The sequence below is a fragment of the Sinocyclocheilus anshuiensis genome, unplaced genomic scaffold, assembly GCF_001515605.1.
Source record: "Sinocyclocheilus anshuiensis isolate Anshui unplaced genomic scaffold, SAMN03320099.WGS_v1.1 scaffold1115, whole genome shotgun sequence".
Classification (NCBI taxonomy): Eukaryota; Metazoa; Chordata; class Actinopteri; order Cypriniformes; family Cyprinidae; genus Sinocyclocheilus; species Sinocyclocheilus anshuiensis.
Genome location: NW_015547735.1, coordinates 924,686 through 947,162, shown reverse-complemented (window position 1 = coordinate 947,162; position 22,477 = coordinate 924,686). Strand labels below are relative to the sequence as shown.

The following is a 22,477-nucleotide window of genomic DNA, read 5'->3' as shown; positions in this document are numbered from 1 at the left end:
TCACTGCTAGTTGACATGTAGTTGCAAAGTTACTTACTGTTAGTAGAATGTCTAAATTGGACTATCAAAATAAAGTGTTGCCCTGAATTAGGGCTGCACGATTAATCGAATGCGATAGTCATGCACATCTCGTCAGTAAAGCGGTTCTGTGATTAGTAGTAAATCTCCATCACCTGCTTTCAGATGAAGCAGCATTTACTACACAGAGCCGTAGTTCTCTGACAAGCTACACAAAAAAAATCACAGACGATATAATCGTACAATTATGAAATCGAAGGCCGTTTCTCAAACGGAAGGCTGCATCCTCCGGAGGTCGCATTTGTAGGCTGCATACGTCATAAAGAAGATCTTATTTTAGAATATTAACAGTTATAAATTTGACCATTATTCTTAGTCGTAAATTGTTGTAATATGCTTATGACACGCGAATGTACTGCTCGGTTAACTGAAATAAACCAGGCTTGATGACGTATGCAGCCTGCAAATGCGACCTCCGGAGGATGCAGCCTTCCGTTTGAGAAACGGCTGAAGAAATCGTTTGCGATAATGACAGCTGTTTGCATAGCTTCTCAGTGAACTACGGCTCTGTGAAGTAAATGCTGCTCCATCTGAAAGCATGTGAAAACACCACATTTAATAACATGTTTTTACTCTAAACTCACTTCATAATGTCAGCCGAGTGTTTGAAATAAATCCTTCTGTGAGATGATGTGGCTTCTTACACAGAATAAGGCACGCAACATATTTCATAGTATTCTAAGCAGTGATAAAGGCTATGTCGATTAGCATTGCATTATAGATATACTTTATTATAATGAAAATTATAATAATAAGAACTCAGATAAACCATATATTGCCATAGTCGTGTGTTTATTAGTCACGCTGAATCAATGAAAGCATTTAAATCTTCTGTTTATTCAGCTGCTGCTATAGGGATTTCCTGGTTCCCTTCCAAGGGAACTTCGAACTGTGTCCTCTAGGGGTCGCTATGGGGAAAGTCCTGATGCCATGCCATGAGCAAGCCTGATTCTTTTCCGAGGGAACTTCGAACTGTGTCCTCTAGAGGTTGCTATGGGGAACACCTTCAGCGTGACCGGTGTCTGAAGTATACATCTAAACACGACAATAACATTGGCCGGCGACAGCCTGTGATGTCATCACCCGGCGTGACCACAGTATAAAAGGGCGCCGGGAGAACACGTACTCTTCTTCGTCTTTAAGGACTGTTTTGTTTGAAGCGTGCATTTCCGGTAAGCACGATTATTCTTCTTTAACATGGCGAGCACTAGTAAGGCGTTTAAGAAGTGTGTGGATCCGTGTCCTCGTTATTTGACACCTGATGACACACACGATCTTTGCGTCTTTTTTTTGGGCGAAAAGCACGCGCGTGATGTCCTCGAGGGGGCAGTTTGCGTGCACTGTGAACTTTTTCCTATGAAGAAGCTCCGCTCTCGTTTGTCTCTCATTTCGAGGAAAGAGGGACAGCCATCAGCTCCCCATGGTTCAGGACCCTCCGCTGCTGAGGCACGGAAGAAATAAGCTCGTGGGGATCGTAGATGGACCTGGCTGATGAGTTAAAAAAAGGGTCTTTCCCTTTCGTGCTCATTGGTCACGGACGAGAGTGAGCTACTGGACGACAATGCTATTCCTCTTACATCGTCTGATCCAGCAGCTAGTGCTCTGCTGGCTCAAAGCCAGGATGAGCAGGAGATGTCAGATGAGGACGAAGAAGTCGAGACTGAGTCCTCCCAATCCTCCTGCCCCGCGTATGATGAGCTGCTTGAGGTTATGGATCGCGCCATGGCGAGGATTGACTTGCCGTGGAAGCGGGCCAAGAAAGTGATGCCTCGAGGCCACCTCGACGAGCGTATTCTTATTAGCCATAGCCCTCCAGCTCAGGTGAACCTTCCATTTCTTCCTGATCTCCGTGTGGAGATCGAGAAGGCTTGGAAAAATCCATTATCGTCTCGCATCCACAGATTCAAGCATACTAGTTATGCCAACATTGAGGGGATGCATGAGAACTTATTTTTGAAGTTGGGCCTCCGCTCTTTTGAGCTCCGGATAGCAATCATGCCAGGTGGCTGGGCCATCTCCTGCCTCCCTGGCGGGTTGCTTGTTAAGTGAGCTAGCTGTGCTCCCCTCACCATGGAGGGCCTCTTACAAGTGCGCCGCTCCCTTCTGGGCATCTGTGAGCAGATGCTTCGGAGTCTGTTCTGTGAGCATGCCACAGTCACGTAGGGCTCCTAGGCTGGTTAAATATAGCTTCGGTTACCCCTTCAGCAACGATGTTTCTAAATCCATGCTATGGTAAGTGCACATGCTGAGCTTCTGTGCACTTTCTAAAATCCACATTGTGCTAAGTGTGTACGCTAAGCATTCTGCGCACTTTCTAAAATCCTGTATGGTATGGGTTATGCGCTGTCAGCATCGTTCCCTTTCTCTGAGTTGGTTTAGGCCCCAGTTCTTGCTTGGGCTCCACTCAACTTATGTATCTCTGTTGATACATTTCTGAGCAGGGTGTTGCTACCAAAGATCTGTCGAGTCAGTTCTTTGAGCAGGTTTATTCAGAAATGGCGGTAGCCCCCCTGGGTGGCAGGTCAGGGTCTGGTTTGGTTTTTAGACACCTGGCCGTATCCCCTTAAAGGAATCTCTTTCTTCTGATTCCAAGCCTTGAGCTCGGCCCTAGGCTTGGGCTTCCTAGCCCAGCCCTTAACAGGTAAGTTCTTTCATGGTATGCAGCTCAGGCCTTTGGCCGAAGGGGATGTCACTGACAGCCGTCAAGACATCCTTGGGGCAACTCCCATGCTTGCCGTGGTTTCTGGTATGCACTCCCCTCAGCATGGCAGCGTGGGTATACTGTTCCCCATAGTGACCTCTAGAGGACGCAGTTCGAAGTTCCCTCGGAAGGGAACATCTCAGGTTACGTATGTAACCATGGTTCCCTGAGAAGGGAACGAGACACTGCGTCCTCTAGTTCCCTTGCCATGCTTCGGACGTAAGCTTCAGACGAAGAAGCGGATGACGTGTTCTCCCGGTGCACTTTTGTACTGTGGTCGCGCCAGGTGATGACATCACAGGCTGTCGCTGACCAATGTTATTGTTGTGTTTAGATATATGCTTCAGACACCGGTCACGCTGAAGGCGTTCCCCACAGCGACCTCTAGAGGACGCAGTGTCTCATTCCTTTCTCAGGGAACCATGGTTACATACGTAACCTGAGATGTTTCTTCTGCGGGGCATATTTGGAGTTTCCGCGTGAGAGCGCCCTCTGGCCTTCGGATGGAGATTTACTACTGTTCACAGAACCGTGCTTCACTGAAAGATACGCATGACAATCGCAGCTTCTGTCTAATCGCGATTTCGATTTCATTTTGATTTATCATGCAGCCCTACCCTAAATTTAATTTATGCTGTTTTAAAAATAAAATGTTGTTCAGACCAGACAAAGGTTTGGGGGATGAAAATATTAACAATATTCAGTTTTTTAACGCATCTTGCAGATTCTGCAGTGGGTATAAATTTATGTTGCTGTATATCAAGGAGTTATTCAGTGGCCTAATGCATTTATAATGCGGACAGTGTAAAAGCATCTGCCTGCCATGTAAATGCAGCACTCCTTAATGTTGAATATTTATTTTTAATATTGAATATTTATTATGCACTTTTGCTGCCACAATATATTTAAATAAAACCATGGATCTGTTTTAGAACAAAAGGTGTTTTTGGAAAAAATAATTTATTGTTTCTTCTGATTCTTCATGAGAAGTTATTTTACTATTGTATATCAAGGAGTTATTCAGTGGCCTAATGCATTTATAATGCGGACAGTGTAAAAGCATCTGCCTGCCATGTAAATGCAGCACTCCTTAATGTTGAATATTTATTTTTAATATTGAATATTGAATATTTATTATGCACTTTTGCTGCCACAATATATTTAAATAAAACCATGGATCTGTTTTAGAATAAAAGGTGTTTTTGGAAAAAATAATTTATTGTTTCTTCTGATTCTTCGTGAGAAGTTATTTTACTATCATTGGAATACTATTATAGTTTTTATTAACCAGTGTATGTATTATTAACTATCTCATATTTTATTTTCTGTTTTCATGTTAATTTTCGCTAAAGTTTTAGTATTTTTGTTGTGTATGTTTGTGAATTTTTGAGAAATGTTGCCAGGTAACTAGCTGACATAAAAATAGTTTTTTAATTTTATTTCAGATGATGGTTATTTTCGATAATGTTTACTTATGTTTGTTTCAAATAACAATTTTATTTTATTTCAGATAATGTTTATTTTCAATAATGTTTACTTACAACAATATGTTTATTTTTTTTATTTTTTTAGTTTTAGTAAACTATAATAACCCTGATGTAAATCTAAGTTGCAATATATTGAGGAGTTATCGAGGAAGCGGCCTTATACACTTCTGATGCGCACGGTCTTACAGTAGTCCTGAAATATCTGTGAATTGAATTGACAAGCACGCATCACAGTTCAGAGCTCAAGCGTGTGTAAATGAAGGTCTGCGATGAGCCGCTGTTATCGGGGAGATGCTACGCTTCTGTTAATTGATTCCTGCGCCGCTCTCATGAGTAATTCTGTGTCTCTGGCCGCCGCACTCTTTTCACGGGTGAGTAGATTAAGAACTGACACCAGATCCATCACGGAGCCGGTGCTGCAGAGCAGTGGTGCGACCTGCGAGATAATACGCCCTACAAGGCCTGCGGGTGAGGAGCGGACAGTGTATCTGCAGTCTTTAACTCAACACAGCTGGATGCTTCCATTGGGAACAATGCGGCATTTGTACAGGAACGAGAAGTGCATGAACTGAGCCTTAATGCAATGTAAAAACACCTGTCAAATGCATCCGATTAGATCTTTAAAAACACACTGGATGAACTGAATTCATGCTGTTTTAAAATAAAATGTTATTCAGAGAGGACAAAGGTTTTTTGGGGGGGTAAAATTATGCTTTAAAAAATTCTTCATGATGATGGTGATAGTAGGACTAAATACAAAACAACATGCCTTTTTTTAATGCATCTTTCAGGTTCAGGGGGTGTAAATTTATGCCGTAATATATTGAGGAGTTATTCGGTGGCCTAATACACTTCCAATGCACAAAGCAGATGAAATGAAAGGTAAAAGTATTTGCCAAATGCATGAAATCAGATCTTAAAAAAATCATACTGAGATTACTGCACTGAGTTTAATGATGTGGAGATTCTGCAGATGTAAATTTATGTTGCAATATATTGAGGAGTTATTGAGGAAGTGGCCTAATACTCTTCTAATTTGGAAAGTGCATGAAATGCAATGTAAAATAATTTGCCAAATGCATGCATGTAAATGCAGCACTCCTTAATGATATTAAAAGTGTTAGTTCACTCAAAATGAAAATTCTGTCATTAATTACTCACCCTCATGTCGTTCCAAACCCGTAAGACCTTCGTTCATCTTCAGAACATTTTTGGTGAAATCTGAGAGCTTTCTGACCCTCCATAGACAGCAATGCAACTGAAATGTTCCCAGGCCCAGAAACGTAGTAAGGACATCGGTAAAACAGTCCATGTTCAACCGTAATTTTACCAAGCTACGAGAATACTTTTTGTGCGCAAAGAAAATAATGACTTTATTCAACAATAAAAATGATGACTTTATTAAACAGTTCTTCTCCACCAAATCAGGTCTTCAGCCATTATACCGCTGCACGTAAACAACGCATGCGTCGTGGTACTCTCCATAATGGCAGAATACATGATTTTATACGTGAATAAACTCATCATTTTTGTTTTCTTTGCGCACAAAAAGTATTCTTGTAGCTTCGTAAAACTACGGTTGAACCATTGATGTCACATGGACTGTTTTACCGATGTCCTTGATACGTTTCTGTGTCTGGGAACATTTCAGTTGCATTGCTGTCTATGGAGGGTCAGAGAGCTCTCAGATTTCACCAAAAATGTTCTGAAGATGAACGAAGGTCTTACAGGTTTGGAATGACATGAGGGTGAGTAATTAATGACAGAATTTTCATTTTTGGGTGAACTATCACTTCATTTTTATTGCGCATTTTTACTGCCACAAGCTGTTTGAGCAAAACAATGGATCTCCACGGAGCTTTTTAATCCAAAATCTGTCATGCAATGATCTCTGAGCAGACAAACTGCATTTGACCATCACATGCAAATGTCGCATCATCAGTAGTGGTTCACTTTGGCAAGTCTGGATTTATCTTGCATTGACTGTGCCAGAGAATCACACAAATCAATAGTGTGAATGCATCCCTAATGCACTGGCGTATTTTGACATGATGCCCCTGCAGGACAATAAAAGCCAAACCCATCATTAGTAGGAGGCCGATTTGATCTTTACCTTGCCCATGATGAGCGAAGACGTGTTCTCGGACAGTCTGGGGTACGTGTACGAGCTGTACGGCCCCTGCGGTGCAGCTTTAAATGCACTGATGCCATACAGCAGGCTGGGCTCCTGCAGGCCCGACCCCGAGCGCGAGCGCTGCCGGATGGCCGGCTGGGGGCTCGTCTGACGAATGTACGAGGACTTGGGCCTCTTGTCGTAGTCGTCTCTCAGTCCCACACCGTATCCCCAGTCTCCATCGGGATAGTTCATCTGCCCGCTGTGGATGGAGACACGCGACGGCGTTCCCAGCGGATGCTCCCGATAGTCCTGGCTGGATCCGCCTAGAGAGGCGCGGTAGTATTCCCTGCGGCCACCCATGGCCATCTCGTCGGTGGACAGCCGCATCTTGTTCTCCAGGTAGGCGTGGTAGTCGGGTGGCATCTTGGCGTAGTCCGAGGACTTCTGCGGCATGGCGTCGGGATAGAAGGGGCTGCGGATGGGATGGCCGTTCTGTCTGAGAGAGAAGCGGTAGTGCCGTCCAACCGCCCACTCGCTGTCATGGGCGCCTCGGTCGCGGTACGCCTCTAGCGAGAAGTCTTTACTGCTGTCCAGGTTGCACGAGAAGCGGCCGTAATAGTGTCCGAAGCCGTTCTCCTCCGGTCCGCCAGCGTTGGACGTGGACGCAGACGCTGGCTTGCTCCCGCCAGCCTGATGGGCTCCAGGCGGACTCTCTTTCCTCAGAGAGTTTGAGCGGGTGACGGAGATGCTGTCAAACTCCTCCAGCAGGCCGTTGATGGAGGCGTCCTTGGGCGGCCGGCTCCCGCGGACGATGGTCTGCAAAGAGAAGGCAGGAGAGTCGGTGAGAGGCACAAAGACGAACACGAAGGTCCAGGCCTGACCGTTTCACCACCTACAGTGGTGGCCAAAATTATTAGAACACTAGTACTTTCACCACCTATAAAATGGTTTTAAGTCCGTTATTTCTATCTTTTGCTGTAGTGTGTCAGTAGGAAACATTAGTTTACATTTCCAAACATTCCTTTTGCCATTAATTGTAATAATGCAGTGAGATGTTAGTGCTGCACACAGAGATGTGATCTGATCATCATCAGTCTGTCTGGAGTCACATGAAGAAACAGAACAAACTGAGACAGACTCAATCCAGAAGAACTGTGTCTCCAAGACGCTTCAAGAAACCTCCTGCAAAGCTACAGTACTGTTAAAAGTTTTAGGCACTTGTGTAAAAATGCTGTAAAATGAGGATGCTGTCAAAAATAATGTCATAAATAGATTTTCTTTATCAGTTAACTTCTAGTAACTAAATGAAATCAACATTTGGTGTGAGCATCCTTTGTGTATAAAGCAGCTTTTGTCCTCGGTGCACTTGAGCAGAGTTTTTCAGGAGCTTTGCAGGAGGTTTCTTGAAGCGTCAGTTCTTCTGGATTGAGTCTGTCTCAGTTTGTTCTGTTTCTTCATGTGACTCCAGACAGACTGATGATGATCAGATCAGAGCTCTGTGTGCAGCACTAACATCTCACTGCATTATTACAATTAATGGCAAAAGGAATGTTTGGAAATGTAAACTGATATTTCCTACTGACACACTACAGCAACAGATAGAAATAACTGACTAAACCATTTTTTAGCTGGTGAAAGAACTAGTGTTCTAATAATTTTGGTCACCACTGTATATTTTGACAGAGTCAAACAGCAGTGGGAGTTTGGCAGTGGTGCTATCACGAGCCGAGCCTGAATAAAATCACAGCGTTGCTCATCTCATCCCACTGCTGCTTAAGCGTGTTACACAGCTGCATCGTGACTCACCGCAGAATAAAACACTGAAACAGACCCAAAATATAAGAGTGGCACGAGCTAAAAGGCCCGATGGAAGGTTTTCCCCAAACTACACTACAATTACATGTGCAGATTTAGAAAACCGTACAGATTGGCCTAAACCAGGTAAAAGCCAATCGCACACACACAGTTCTTTTAAGAACTGATCACTGAAAGGTTCTTTGGGGAACCAAAAATGGTTCTGTGGTTTTATGGCATTGCTGTAAAAAATACCTTTTAAAACATTTACCTTTATACAGTATCTATTTGCATTATTTTAGAGTAACTGCTGCTGTATGCACAAGGACAAATTGTGATTATTTACTATGTAAATGATCAAATCTCAAAAAAAGAAGAGACTATATTGCTAGACATTACTGTACAGTATGTGACGTATGCAGCTCCAGTAAAGAGCGGCCGCTGTGATCTTGACCTGCATCTGCAGTATAAAAACTCTCTGACCTCATTTAGTTGCTGCTGCGGCTCTTTAAGTAACATCAGATGACCTGATGGAAAACTAGTACAAAATTCCGGAGGTTCTAGATCACAGATGATCTAGAACACAATGCTTTAAGCATGCAGTAGACTTTAGTTCCAGAAGCACCTGCTTGTCATCAATCAAAACACCTTGATGAGATCATTCAAATGGATTTAAACTCTGGTCACATTCAGCTGTGAAACTTCTGTAAGTTTCCAGTCAGGGCTACATGAATCTTTAAAAAAAGTTTTGATTTCTCATCATAGGTTCTTCAGATGAATGTTTTGGTTCGATGGTTCTTTGAAGCATCAAAACATATTGTACATGCTTTTCTAAACAACCAGAAAACAACTATGTGGATCTTAAGAACCTTCTTCTATGGCTTCATGCTGAAAAAGTCTTTCGGTACTGATTGGTCTTCTGGTTGATTTCTTTAATATGAGGATAAACTCATGCACAGCTGAAACACGGCTGAGACCAGAATGAGATCTAAGCAATTGGACCACATTCACGTGCACATCATTTTCAGATAAAGGTCCATATTAAACCTTTACTCTGAAGCTCTACAGATGAATGCTATCAAAACACAACCAGATTCCCAATGTTTAATGTGAAGCTCGAGAATCCACAGATTAGAAGAGCTGGAACGTGTGGTCAGGTTAAGAGAAAGAGAGGAGCTAATAAACGTCACAGTCTGAGTTTCAGCACAGGAAGAGGAAATACATCTCCTGGATGGGCCAGTGTCCTCACAGCAGCACTACACGGAGTGTCATCCATCTCTTTAATGCACGTGTCACCACTGCGCTCTGAGCTCAGTCCATCTGAGGAGAGTGTGATCGCAGGCCTTTACACCTCTGATCCACTATACAGCCGCTAACACTCCCTCACTCACTCGCTCACCCTAACACTCACATTCACTCATGCTAACACTCACTCACACTCGTTCATGCTCACACTCACAGTCGCTCACACTCACGCTCGCTCACGGTAATACTCACTCACACTTGCTCACACTTACTCATTCAAACTCACTCACACTCACACTCGCTCACACTCACTCAAACTAACACAAGTCAAGTCAAGTCACCTTTATTTACAGTATATAGCGCTTTTAACAATACAGATTGTGTCAAAGCAGCTTTACAGTATCAAATAGGAAAATAGTGTGTCAATAATGCAAAAGGACAATAGTAAACACTCAATTTTTAGTTAAATGCAGTTCATCATTGAATTCAGTGATGTTATCATCTAGCTCAGTTCAGTTTAAATAGTATCTGTGCAATCAAGTCCACGATATCGCTGGAAATTAAGTGTCCCCAACTAAGCAAGCCAGAGGAACCAAAACTCCATCGGTGACAGAATGGAGAACACACACTAACACTCACACTAACACTCGCTCACTCACACTAACACACACTAACAATCACACTAACACTCACTGACTTACACTCACTCATGCTAACACTCACTCACACAAACTCATACTAACACTCGCTCACATTCCCTCACACTCACACTAACACTCTCTCACACTCACACAAACACTCTCACACTAACACTCGCTCACTTACACTCATTCATGCTAACACTCGCTCACACTTGCTCATTCACACTCACACTAACACTCGCTCACACTTGCTCATTCACACTCACACTCACACTTATACCCACTGACACTCACTCACACTCACACTAACACTCACTGACACAAACACTCACTCACACTAACACATCACACCCACTGACAATCCCTCACACTTACACTAACACTCACACACACTTATTCACACTTACGCTCACTCACACTCACTTATTCACACTTACGCTCACTCACACTAACACTCACACTTATACCCACTGACACTCACTCACACTTACTCACACTAACACTGAGACACACTTACGCTCACTCACACTAACACTCACACTTATACCCACTGACACTCACTCACACTTACTCACACTAACACTGAGACACACTTACGCTCACTCACACTAACACTCACACTTATACCCACTGACACTCACTCACACTTACTCACACTAACACTGAGACACACTTACGCTCACTCACACTAACACTCACATTCATACCCACTAACACTCACTTCATGCATATAGAGTGATCTTGTACTGGGTGGTTGCTAGTGTGTTGCTATGCAGTTGCATGATGGGGTTATTTATGGGTTTGAAAGTGTTATATAAATACAATTTACGTGAGTTAAGGTTACAAATCATCATTCTGTCTTCCTTTACTCACCTAATCATTTGTTCAAACCTCTTTCTTCAGTAAAACAACATTGGACCCCATTTCCTTTCATTATATAAAAAAATACAGACATTTCTCAAAACATCTTTTGTATTTAGCAGAAGAAAGACATTATGGTAAATAATGACAGAATGATCAGATTTGGTGGACTATTGAAATTATTAAAAATGCTTTAAAAGAATACAACTCTCTCTGTTTTAATGCAAGGCGCTGCAGAGTCCGGCGTGATGTTTGTAATTGTGCTGCTGCTGAGACGGCTGGAGGTGATGGAGGTTAATTATGTGTCGAATCTCTGTCATCTGCCTCACTCCTGTGAATGAGCTGGCCATGTTTGGGACGTTTTGAGGTGTTAGCATTAGCTCTGTATGACAGCAGCCATATTTCAGCAGCCGCGTCTCCGGTCTGTCGTGTGGCGATAAGCGGTAATAGATCCAGTGGCGGCACGGCGTTGAGCATCTCGAGGAAAGCACGGTATGGCCTCGTCCGCAGATAAGCCAGTATTAACCTTGAGCGTAATGAAGTGTGCGGTGGTGTGACGTAATTAATGACTCTGCCCTCGGCTGCTGCACTGCTGACTATACTGACTGTGTTTCCTGCGTACAGTACAGCCGGCCAATGACCACGCAGCGTCCGCCGGACCGATCCGCGCATACAAAAACTCCAACCGCCAATCAGACGCCTCTGACGCATGTGCTATATCTGCATTGACGTCATGGAGATACTGTTCCAGTATTTCACAAGCACACTGTAAATACACTACAGTAGCAACATGTTTACCTCAGCACGTATATGATGAAAAACTTTTATATTTAAGTCCGTTTTATTTGTATAGTGCTTTTCACAATACACGTTTCAAAGCAGCTTTACTGAAAATCATGTTGTTAATGTTTATAATGTCTTATAGTCACATTTAACAGATTACAGCTGGCCGATAGTTTACATTTTGTGAGGGAAAAAAATGTAAAAAGTTGAGATACTATTTTAGTACTATTGAATTTTTGTTAATATTTTGAATTAGTTTTTATTTTTACATTTTAATTTAAATTTTATACTTTTAGCAAATTTGGTTGTGTATTTTTATTTAATTTTAGTAGTTTTTCTTTATACATATGTAGTTTTTTGAAATACGTTTTTATTTCAGTTTTGTTTTTTAGTACATTGAGTTAAACTAAATAAAAATGAGAAATGTAGCACTGGCACCTAGCTGAAATAAAATGATTTTTATGTTTAATTTAATTTCAGTTAAATTTTATTTCAAGTAACAAAAATGTTTTAATGGGTTTAATTTTAGTTTCAGTTTTAGTTAACTATAATATCCATAATTATGAGATTAGCTATATTGTATATATTGCTCTACGTTAGTTTACTTTATGTACATTTACATTATATTTACATTTAGTCATTTAGCAGATGCTTTTATCCAAAGCAACTTACAAATGAGAACAATAAAAACAATCAGAGCAGCAAGAGAGCAACAGTATACAAGTGCTGTGACAAATCTCAATTAGTCCACACATTGCAAGGTTTTTTTGAAAAATAAATTAGACCAAAATAAGTAGAATAGAATAGAATAGAATAGAATAGAATAGGTAAGTGCTAGTATTAATTGGCACACACACACACACTCACACACACACACACACACACACACATGTATGTGGATAAAGTTGGACATAACTTTATATAACGAGCTAAAAAGGTTTAATAAGGTCTAATAAGATTTAATAAGATAATGCATGCAATTTTACTGTACAATGATGGCATTATCATATGATTTACAATGCAAAAAAGATCTACATGTCATTTACGGTAACTTACTGCCAGTCAAATTGACTTCTTTAGCATAAATATAACGAGGTTTTCAAAGTCCATATTCTAAAATAAGAAGAACATCAGGGTTTTTAATCTTTGTTTCATAGAATAATTGATCTATTTATTGACAGAATATTTCTGGTTTGATAGCAGCCATGAGAATGAGCACAAGATCATGATCTGATTTAGGAAACGCTTCCGCAAATGAAGGATGAGAGGAAAATCTCATGCAGTTGAGACGACTGATTCCTGCAGTGAGAAGATCAGAGCTCCTCTGCTGCCATCTGCTGCTCATCATCACACACTGCACACGCTCACACACTAACACTCACTTCATCATCATCTTCATCTTCATGTGAAAGTCCATGAGCAACAAACTATGAATGACAAACATCATTACTTAACAATAATTAAAACATAATTTCATATATATTTATACATTCTACTATATACTGTACATAATAATATAAAATGAATATATGATATACTGTATACCAGCATTGACTTTGTTTTTTATTATCATAAAAGCTTTTGCTTAAATGACTGAGTATTAGTTACACACACACACACACACACACACACACACACACACACACACACACAGCCAAATATAATCCAGAGAAACACACGCTATGATCTGACCCAGGGCTTCTGCACGCTACATCTATCCCTGATCTCCAGAACCACAGCGATCATGTGTTCTTTAAAAGAATCAATTCCTCTTCTAAAACCATGGATGTTTCAGTAACACTTTACTTTAAGCCCTTATGTTTAATGCATTATGAAGATATCCAAGATGCACTCTGTAATGCATTATATCTTTAAATAAATAATTGTAACCAGAGTTAAAATGTATTATAATATTTACAGACTCATTGTCACATCTGAAATTGGTTGCTTGTCATATGTTTTACCTTCTAAAGAAATAACTATGAATCGATAAGTGTTATAATGCATTATACTGATTATTCATAGGATCACAGAATTAATTATGAGGTGCATTGCAAGGCATAATTAAAGCATTAAAATACTTTTACAATGCATTATATAAAAGCTTTAGGATTCTTTTTTCAATCTCTATCATTCATCCTTCCATACTGTTCACAAACGTGAGAATTATCAATAACGCACATCTATCAGTCACTATAAGAGGACAGATTCATAAAACGTTTAAACGTCCAGATCCTCTCTCACTGAACGTCAAATAACATCAGAATCAACACTGAGTACAGAGACAATAACACAGAAAACTAAACGCACGAGGCTCGAGTACAGTAATCTTTCATTCGTCCAGTTTGATCAAATGACACAAATCAGTTTGATAATATCAACATTTCAAAACATGGTTAAAAATATCACGATGACTTTCAACTGTTCATTTACATTTCATTGTGTAAATACACTGCAAAAAAAGATTCTCTTAGTATTTTGTCTTGTTTTCTAGTATAAATATCTAAACATTCTTGAATCAAGATGCATTTACTTTACAAGTAAAATTATTAAAGATATTAAATCTTGTTTAAGAAAAAAATTATCACAATTTTGTTAGTTTTTGCTTAAAACAAACAAAAATATCTGCCAATGAAGTAAGAAAAATAATCTTAATTCAAAGGGTCTACAAGATTATTTTTCTTGCCTCACTGGCAGATATTTTTGCTTGTTTTAAGCAAAAACTAACAAAATGTAGATTTTTTTTTTTTTTTTACAGAAAACAAGATATAATATCTTGTCATTTTACTTGTACACTGAAAAAAATGATACAAATTTTTTTAAGGTAAGTGGTTGCAAACAATTTATTTTAGCTACATGTTGAAAGTTAGCCAACTAAATTTGTTTATTTAAATGTAGCTAAAATAAATTGATTGCAACCACTTACAGTAAATTTATCATGATTCAATAATGTTTTGATATTTATACTAGAAAACAAGACAAAAATACAAATTACGTGAATCCTTTTTTTGCAGTGTAATCAATTATAAATGCACGGTTTCTGCAGGTTTGATGAAGGTAAATTTAAAACATTTTAAGACCTTTTTAAGACCAAGTAAAGAACATTTTAGGAATAAACTAAACCTAACCCGACGCTTCAAGTTTGAAAAACAACTTCCTACAGATCTCCATTACATTTGAATTCATTTTACAAATAATCAATAAAAAAGTGCAAATGTATATTTTATTGTATAAATTATCTTGTTTAGCTTTGAATTAAGATTATGTTTCTTACCCCACTGGCAGATACATTTTTGCTTGTTTTAAGCAAAAAATGTTGCTACATTTTCAAACAAAATTTTTATTTATTTTTTTTAATTTTTTTTTAGAAAACAAGACTTAATATCTTGAGTCATTTTACTTGTACAGTAAATTCATCTTCATTCAAGAATGTTTAGATATTTATACTAGAAAACAAGACAAAATACTCAGTAAGATAATCATTTTTTGCAGTGTGATATTCACTTTTACGATAAAGCCTCATGGATGTAGAACACAAGCACATGAATGATAAACAGGCTTGAGCAGGAACGAGCCGTGGAGGTTCTGAGTGAAGGACCTGATTGAAAGCAGTGATGGATGAGCTGCGCCGCACCTGTGAGTGTTTTCGGCTGGGAAGCTCCGTCTGTCTGTCCGCCGCTCTCGTCCCGTCCCGAGGCCTGATCATCTGGATCTAACGGTGCGTTTCTACAGCCTCTAATCTGCGCTCGCTACAGCAACACTGCTTTGAGCGTGTGGAGCACCAATCTGAAAACAATGTTTACACCCAGTTTGCTAAACACTAAAAACTAAACACTATTGCCAATATCTAAGTACAACCTAAAATTCAAAATGATGAAACGTAGCCTATAGAGACAGCCCTAAATAAAACATATGTGTCCCTGCAGCACAAAAGCAGTGTTAAGTCGCTGGGGTATATTTGTAGCAATAGCCAACAATACATTGTATGGGTCAAAATTATACATTTCTCTTTTAAGCCAAAAATCATTAGGATATTATGTAAAGATCATGTTCCATGAAGATATTTTGTAAATCTCCTACCGTAAATATATCAAAACCTAATTTTTGATTAGTAATATGCATTGCTAAGAACTTCATTTGGACAACTTTTAAGATGATTTTCTCAATATTTAGATTTTTTTGCTCCCTCAGATTCCAGATTTTCAAATAGTTGTACCTCGGCCAAATATTCAGATGATGTATAAATCTCAATTTCACAAAACTGACCCTCATGACTGGTTTTGTGCTCCAGGGTCACAAATGACTTTTTCAACGACAAGTGATTTCAGCTCCGTAATCCACTCGGAAACATGCGTCAAAATCTTGCCTTGCCTGCTGTTCACAGCGATTGGTTGTCGCCCGGTGTTTTTCACTCGATATTTGCATAAAGTCGAGGAATGCCCAACCTTTTTAACACTCTCAACCCTTTCTCTGCGCCGCTTTCAATCCCACAATGCACCGCGTGAGCGTTTAAGCTCAACTTCCATAGGAATGAATTGAAAACGCTCGCTCACTGCCGCGCAATAACTGCGCTCATAACGCATGGACCTGCAGCAGACTCTCCCTTCACTTGATGCGACCGGCTCCAACTCCAATGACACTCCAGGCACAGAACTGTTCTGAGACGTGACATCTGCATTAACTTGAGCTCTGCAACAACCGCATGCTCTTCAGCACACCACGGTCTGACAGCGGCGCACACAACATGGAAGGTCCATCAGACAAGCAGAAGAAACTGATTTCACGCGAGACGCCCATTCAGCCGAACACATGCAGAACTCCCAGCTGTTGAGTCTTGTAAAGCACGGGGCGATGGTTACTGACACACACGGCCTGCCAATGAGCCAACGCAAGCGTTTCTAAAAATACACTGACTAAACCCCAGTGACTCACGCAGTGAACCGGTCCACCTGACACTGATAACCAGAGAGAATCAGCAAACTAACACAAGCCACACTGGACCGCAAGCAGAGAGTCTGATTGGGGGATTAAACTGAAATCTGGCAACCACAACCATGAGCTGGCGGAGACTTGTTAAAAACAAACACCAAATTAAAAGAATTTGAAAGGCTGAGAATCAGTGTATGGTTTTGCAGATTTGGAGCATGCTTCTGCTGTTTGAGTGTCAGCTTTCAGAAATTGTGTGACACGTGAAGATTTGTGTGCAAGCAGCTGAAAAAAACTGAAAAAACATTTAACTTAAAGGTGCATACTGCCTCCTACTGCATGACACCGGCGTGACAGCTGACATAAAACAAGGATCGGCTAAAAAGAGAGTCGATACGATCAGCTGAAAAAATGCTTGATCGGTCCCAATACCGATCCTTGAGATCGGCTCGAGACATCCCTAGTTAAGAACTGAAAGCTGAACATTGGTTCATAATTCTTCTTTGATTTTGTTGTCACATCAGAGTTAAAGGTTATTCCGGAGGGGATTCTGGATTTCTCTTTTTATCACTCCATAAATCAGAAAACACTGTCAACAGACAGAAAACAAACATATTTTCACCATGTTTTAGGAGTGAAATGTTGTATAAATCAGTGTGAATGAAATATGAACAAGCCTTTGGAATATAGAGAGGAATAAAGTTTGGCGTTTTAAGAGAAAAAACTCTTTAAGGATTGAAATCTACAGACATAAATAGATCATGTGCAATGAAATAAACACTTAAATGTAGATTTGGGATGTTTAGTTTCCACTAGACTGAAAGAAGAGACAACAGACAAAAATCTCTAAACTGACCATGAAAAAAAATAAGCTTATTTCAGGAGCATTAGAAGATGTCTTCTCAGATCTTCATCAGTCTGGTGTCACATGTATGTTATATTAACACATGCAGCATAAACACTTCAGCATAGATGTTATGATTCATGCCAGCAGATGGAAATGACTCAGATCGAGCCGTATGACGTCACGCAGCATTCATAAAGGCTTTATGAATCGGATCGGCTCCACACTCGTCTGTCTCATGCATTCGGCCCCAAACACCGCAGCAAATCAGAATATTAGAATGATTTCTGAGGGATCATGTGACTGGGGTAATGATGCTAGAAATTCAGCTTTGAAATCACAGGAATAAATTACATTTTAAAATATATTCAAATAGAAAACAGCTGTTTTAAATAGTAAAAATATTTCAAAGTTTTCCTGCTTTGGCTGTATTTTGGATCAAATAAATGGCTTGGTGAGCAGAAGAGAATTCTTTAAAAAACATTAAAAGTCTTACTTTCAAAAACCTTTGACTGGTAGTGTACGTCATCCACTCATGAGCAGAAGTGCATGTGGCCAAATAAAGACCAAAAGAGGAGAAGGAGAAAAGAAACGAGGCGAGAGAAAGAGAAAAGCAAGGATAGAGGGCATACTTTTCGCAACGGCGATTCAGCCAACCGGACTTTCTTGGGAGATATCTGTGAAGAGAGCAAGAGAATTAATATCCGTGTATCCCTCTTCAGAGATATCTCCTGCTGCGCCGAGGCCTCCTGCGTCCAGTGCCTTCACCACACTAATCACATTTGAAATGGAAATGGAATTACACTGAAAATGTCATTTTTGTTATTTTTTTTTTTACTCGTTAAACTGTTGTTAAATTGTATATGTTCAAGATTTCAATGAATTAACCATGCTTTTCCATTATAAAAATTCAGAATCCAGAGAAATTTAAATAGGAAAAAATGGAATCCAGAAAAATTAAAATGGAAAAAAATGGAATTTGGTAAAAACAAAAAACTAAAATTTAAATAAAATAATAATAATTTTAATAAATGAATGAATGAATGAACTGATGGCTGGATGGTATTTTGGGAAACAATAAAACAGAATTTAGTTTAAAAAATAAAATGGGATTTGGGGAAAATAAAATTGAATTTAACTAAAAATAAAATGGAATTTGGGGGGGGAAATAAAACAGAATTTGTTACAAAAAAATAAAATAGAATTTTGTTAAAATAAATAAATAAATAATAATAATAAAAATATATAATTGTATTAGGTTAAAAATAAAACAATTTGAGAACAAATAAAACAGAACTTGGTTAAAAATAAAATGGAATTTGGGGGAAAAATAAAATAATTTGTTAAAAAAAAAAAAATTTGAATTTGGTTAAAAAAAAGATAAAATTGTATTAGGTTAAAAATAAAACCATTTGGAAAAAAATAAAACAGAACTTGCTTAAAAAATAAAATGGAATTTGAGGAAAAAATAAAACAGAATTTGATAAAAAATAAAATAGAATTTGGGTTAAAAAAAAGATAAAATGGTATTAGGTTAAAAATAAAACAATTTGGGAATAAATCAAACAGAACTTGGTTAAAAAATAAAATGGAATTTGGGGAAAATAAAACAGAATTTGTTAAAAAAAATAAAATAGAATAAAAAAAAACAGAAAAAAAAACAGATAAAATAGTATTAGGTTAAAAATAAAACAATTTGGGAATAAAGAAAATAGAACTTGGTTAAAAAATAAAATGGAATTTGGGGAAAAAATTAAACAGAATTTGTAAAAAATAAAATAAAATAGAATTTGTTAAAAAAAAAAAGATAAAATGGTATCAGGTTAAAAATAAAACAATTTGGGGAAAAATAAAACAGAACTTGGTTAAAAAATAAAATGGAATTTTGGAAAAAATAAAAGGTATCTTCAGCTTCATTATTTACTCTTCGTGTTGCTCCAGAGTCACATACTGAACTGAATTAAAGTCACATGAGAAAATCTGATGAATCTTCACATCAACAGCTCATCGAGATCATGACTGCCGAGCTCCAAAGCAGACAAAACACCATTAACACACCATGAAAGTATAGAGAGAACACAGACCTTATGAACGACCTCCATGATACTTAAACGGAGCGTTATGGTTTATTTTGTTCTTGTCAGAGTTTGACAGTCATGGTGATCTTTAGATTCTCCTTCAGTTCAGCACACGAAGACATGATGGTGAGCGAATGATGACAGACGCTTGACTTCTGGGTGAATTATGTCTGAATTAGAACCATAGAGCTGAGACCAGCGTAATATTGACACGTGTGTTCAGGGACTCAAACCCGTGACTGCAGCGTCGCCAGCGCCATCAGACGAGCTACAGGAACGGATGTGTTATTGTCTAAGACTCTGATGATGGTCTGCAGAGACACTGGACGCAGACAGGAGACGAGGAGAGAGGAGACAGGGCGGCTTTAACCCAAACACACACACATCAACACATCACAGAAGATCCAGCTGAGCAGAGCCGTGGTTAGTGCTGGTTAAGCTGGTGAAGCAGCAGTAACACGGCTCTGTTCAGCGGGTCAGTACAGCAGCTCTGGTCTCCGGCTGGTTCAATCATTTACACGCCACAGAACCCCAAACATCCTACAATTTACAGCTATAGCTTTTATACTGTGAAAAACTGATATACGTCAAAATATTATTTAGAAAAAAGAAAAAAAGAGATTTAGAAAAAACGAGGTTTATACTACTGCATTGTTAGATGTATTATTTATTTAGTTATTTCAATTTATTTATCGTAATCAACTTTTATTTAATTAATATTAAACTTTTAATTAACCACAATTTTATTTATTTAAATCTAATGATTTACTTATTAATTTAAATCTTTTTATTTATTTTAATCACTTTTTTATTCTAAACCTCATTATTTATTTATTTGAATCTTATTAATTTTATTTAATAATTTAATGTTTATTTTTTATTTTGTTTGTTTAAAATCTCATTTTTATTCATTTTTTATTTTAATTGTATCATCTCATTTATTTAATCACATTTTTATTTATTTTAAATGTCATTTTATTTAGCTATTTATTTGAATCACATTTTTATTAATTTATTTTAAATCTTTTTTTTTTTTAATCACGTTTTATTTATTTAAAATCTCCCTTTGATTAATAAATTATTTTATTTAGTTTAATCACATTTATCTGTATTTATTTTAATCACATTTTAATGTTTTTGTTTTATTTATTTTAATCACATTTATACATATTTATTCATTTTGATATGTTTTTACAGTTTTTCTCTGAATGTTTCCCTTGCAGCCCCGGTTTGAATTCAGACACTCAACATAAACAGCAACTCTACATAAGAAACTAAAATTGATTTCAATAAAGTTAACGGTATTGTTATAGGCATTAAACTCACCTGTGTTTTTCTGACTTTTTCTGTCATCTTAAATCCTTTTTGTTTGCACTGAGCTTGCTGCAGTGCATTCTGGGATTGGTTCCTCCGTGAAGCATGTGCGCTGCTTTATGATTTATATTTGGGGTTTTGGAGCAGGGCCCATGTACTCTGATAATCGTCACTGATTAAACTAAAGAAACGAACCAGTGAGGGAGGACGAGAGCTGCCGGCACAGGAAGTGAGCCGCAGGAACAGGAAGTACCTTCATGGGCGTGATGTAGGAGGGGTCCACCATGGGCTTGGGCCGGTTGGCCGTGTCGGCCAGCAGACTCTGCCATTGCTGCGGCAGGCCGGTGAACTTCTGCTGCTGCGGGTCGAAGCCGGTGTGGACGCGGTGCTCGAAGTTAGACGGAGCCGAGATCTCCAGACGCTTTTTCTTCTTCCCAAACATCCTGAGAAACCACAGAGACACGACCGCCATCAAACTGATTCCAGAAAACAGACCATAGTCACATCAAAATAATCTCACACAGTTTGGACAAATATCTTTTTAATTATGTTTGTTCTTCATGTTCCAGCAGCTTTATGTCATTGATCTGTGTGTCTGATTGTTCTTTATTTATACTGATTCAGGAGTACAATAGAGTCTCTCTCTCTCTCTCTCACACACACACACATACACTCACACACACACACACACACTCTCACACACACACACTCTCACACATACACTCACACACTCTCACACACACACACTCTCACACATACACTCACACACTCTCACACACACACACTCTCACACATACACTCACACACTCTCACACACACACACTCTCACACATACACTCACACACTCTCACACACACACACACACACACTCTCACACACACACACTCTCACACATACACACGCACTCACACACACACACACACACACACACACACACATGCACACACAAACACATACACCCACTCACACACACGCACAATAAATGTATATTTCAGTCATGAAACTCTAGATGGTGCAGTCTGATGGGTCGTTAATGCAAACTGATGATATTCACAGCGTTAAACGACTTGGCACAAGCTGATTGGTTCAAGTTGCATATGCAGCCAATGAGCTTGCTGCTTTATATTTAAATGGCTGGTTAGCATCCACTTGAGCATTTCGCAGCGCGCTTTCAGAGTTCCTCTGAAACCCTCCACCTTCCCCAGCTCCACCTGTATAGATCTGTTACGGGTTATTTTATATGCTATTTGTGCAGCAGCAGTATGTCTTAAATACTCACGGCACTGTATCGCCATATGCATTGCAGTAGCAAGTTCCTGTACTTGCTTGCAGCAGCAGCATTAATCTACAACTACAGCAATAACCAACAGCAGCAACGTAGCAGATCTATTACGCCAAGACCAAATACATATATATTGTCATTACCATTACCATGCTAAAATCTTCAGAGAGTTGTCATGATTGAAACATATATATATATATACACACACACACTCAAACTGCCAGTGTGACATCTGCACTGTCAGCTGTGTGTGTGAGTGTGTATCTGTGTGTTATAGTGTGTGTGTGTGTGTGTGTGTATCTGTGTGTTATAGTGTGTGTGTGTGCG

At 39.0% G+C, this 22,477-nt stretch overlaps 1 protein-coding gene across 3 annotated transcripts in view; it reads right to left on the bottom strand.

Moving 5' to 3' along the window:
• Positions 1-6,036: 6,036 nt before the first annotated feature.
• Positions 6,037-22,477, bottom strand: part of LOC107704394 (serine/threonine-protein kinase PAK 7-like) — a 27,108-nt gene continuing 10,667 nt past the window's right edge. Inside the window, exons 2-4 of one of the 3 annotated variants that reach the window (XM_016507314.1) lie at positions 21,122-21,311; positions 18,109-18,153; positions 6,037-7,198 (exon numbers count right to left, since the gene is read on the bottom strand). In XM_016507314.1, the coding sequence (XP_016362800.1) occupies positions 6,353-7,198; positions 18,109-18,153; positions 21,122-21,310 (1,080 nt within the window). In that variant the 5' untranslated portion in view covers position 21,311 and the 3' untranslated portion in view covers positions 6,037-6,352. Of the gene's footprint in view, positions 7,199-15,340; positions 15,624-18,108; positions 18,154-21,121; positions 21,312-22,477 lie in introns of those variants that run through there. The other 2 variants (XM_016507315.1, XM_016507316.1) reach the window with 2 other exon arrangements.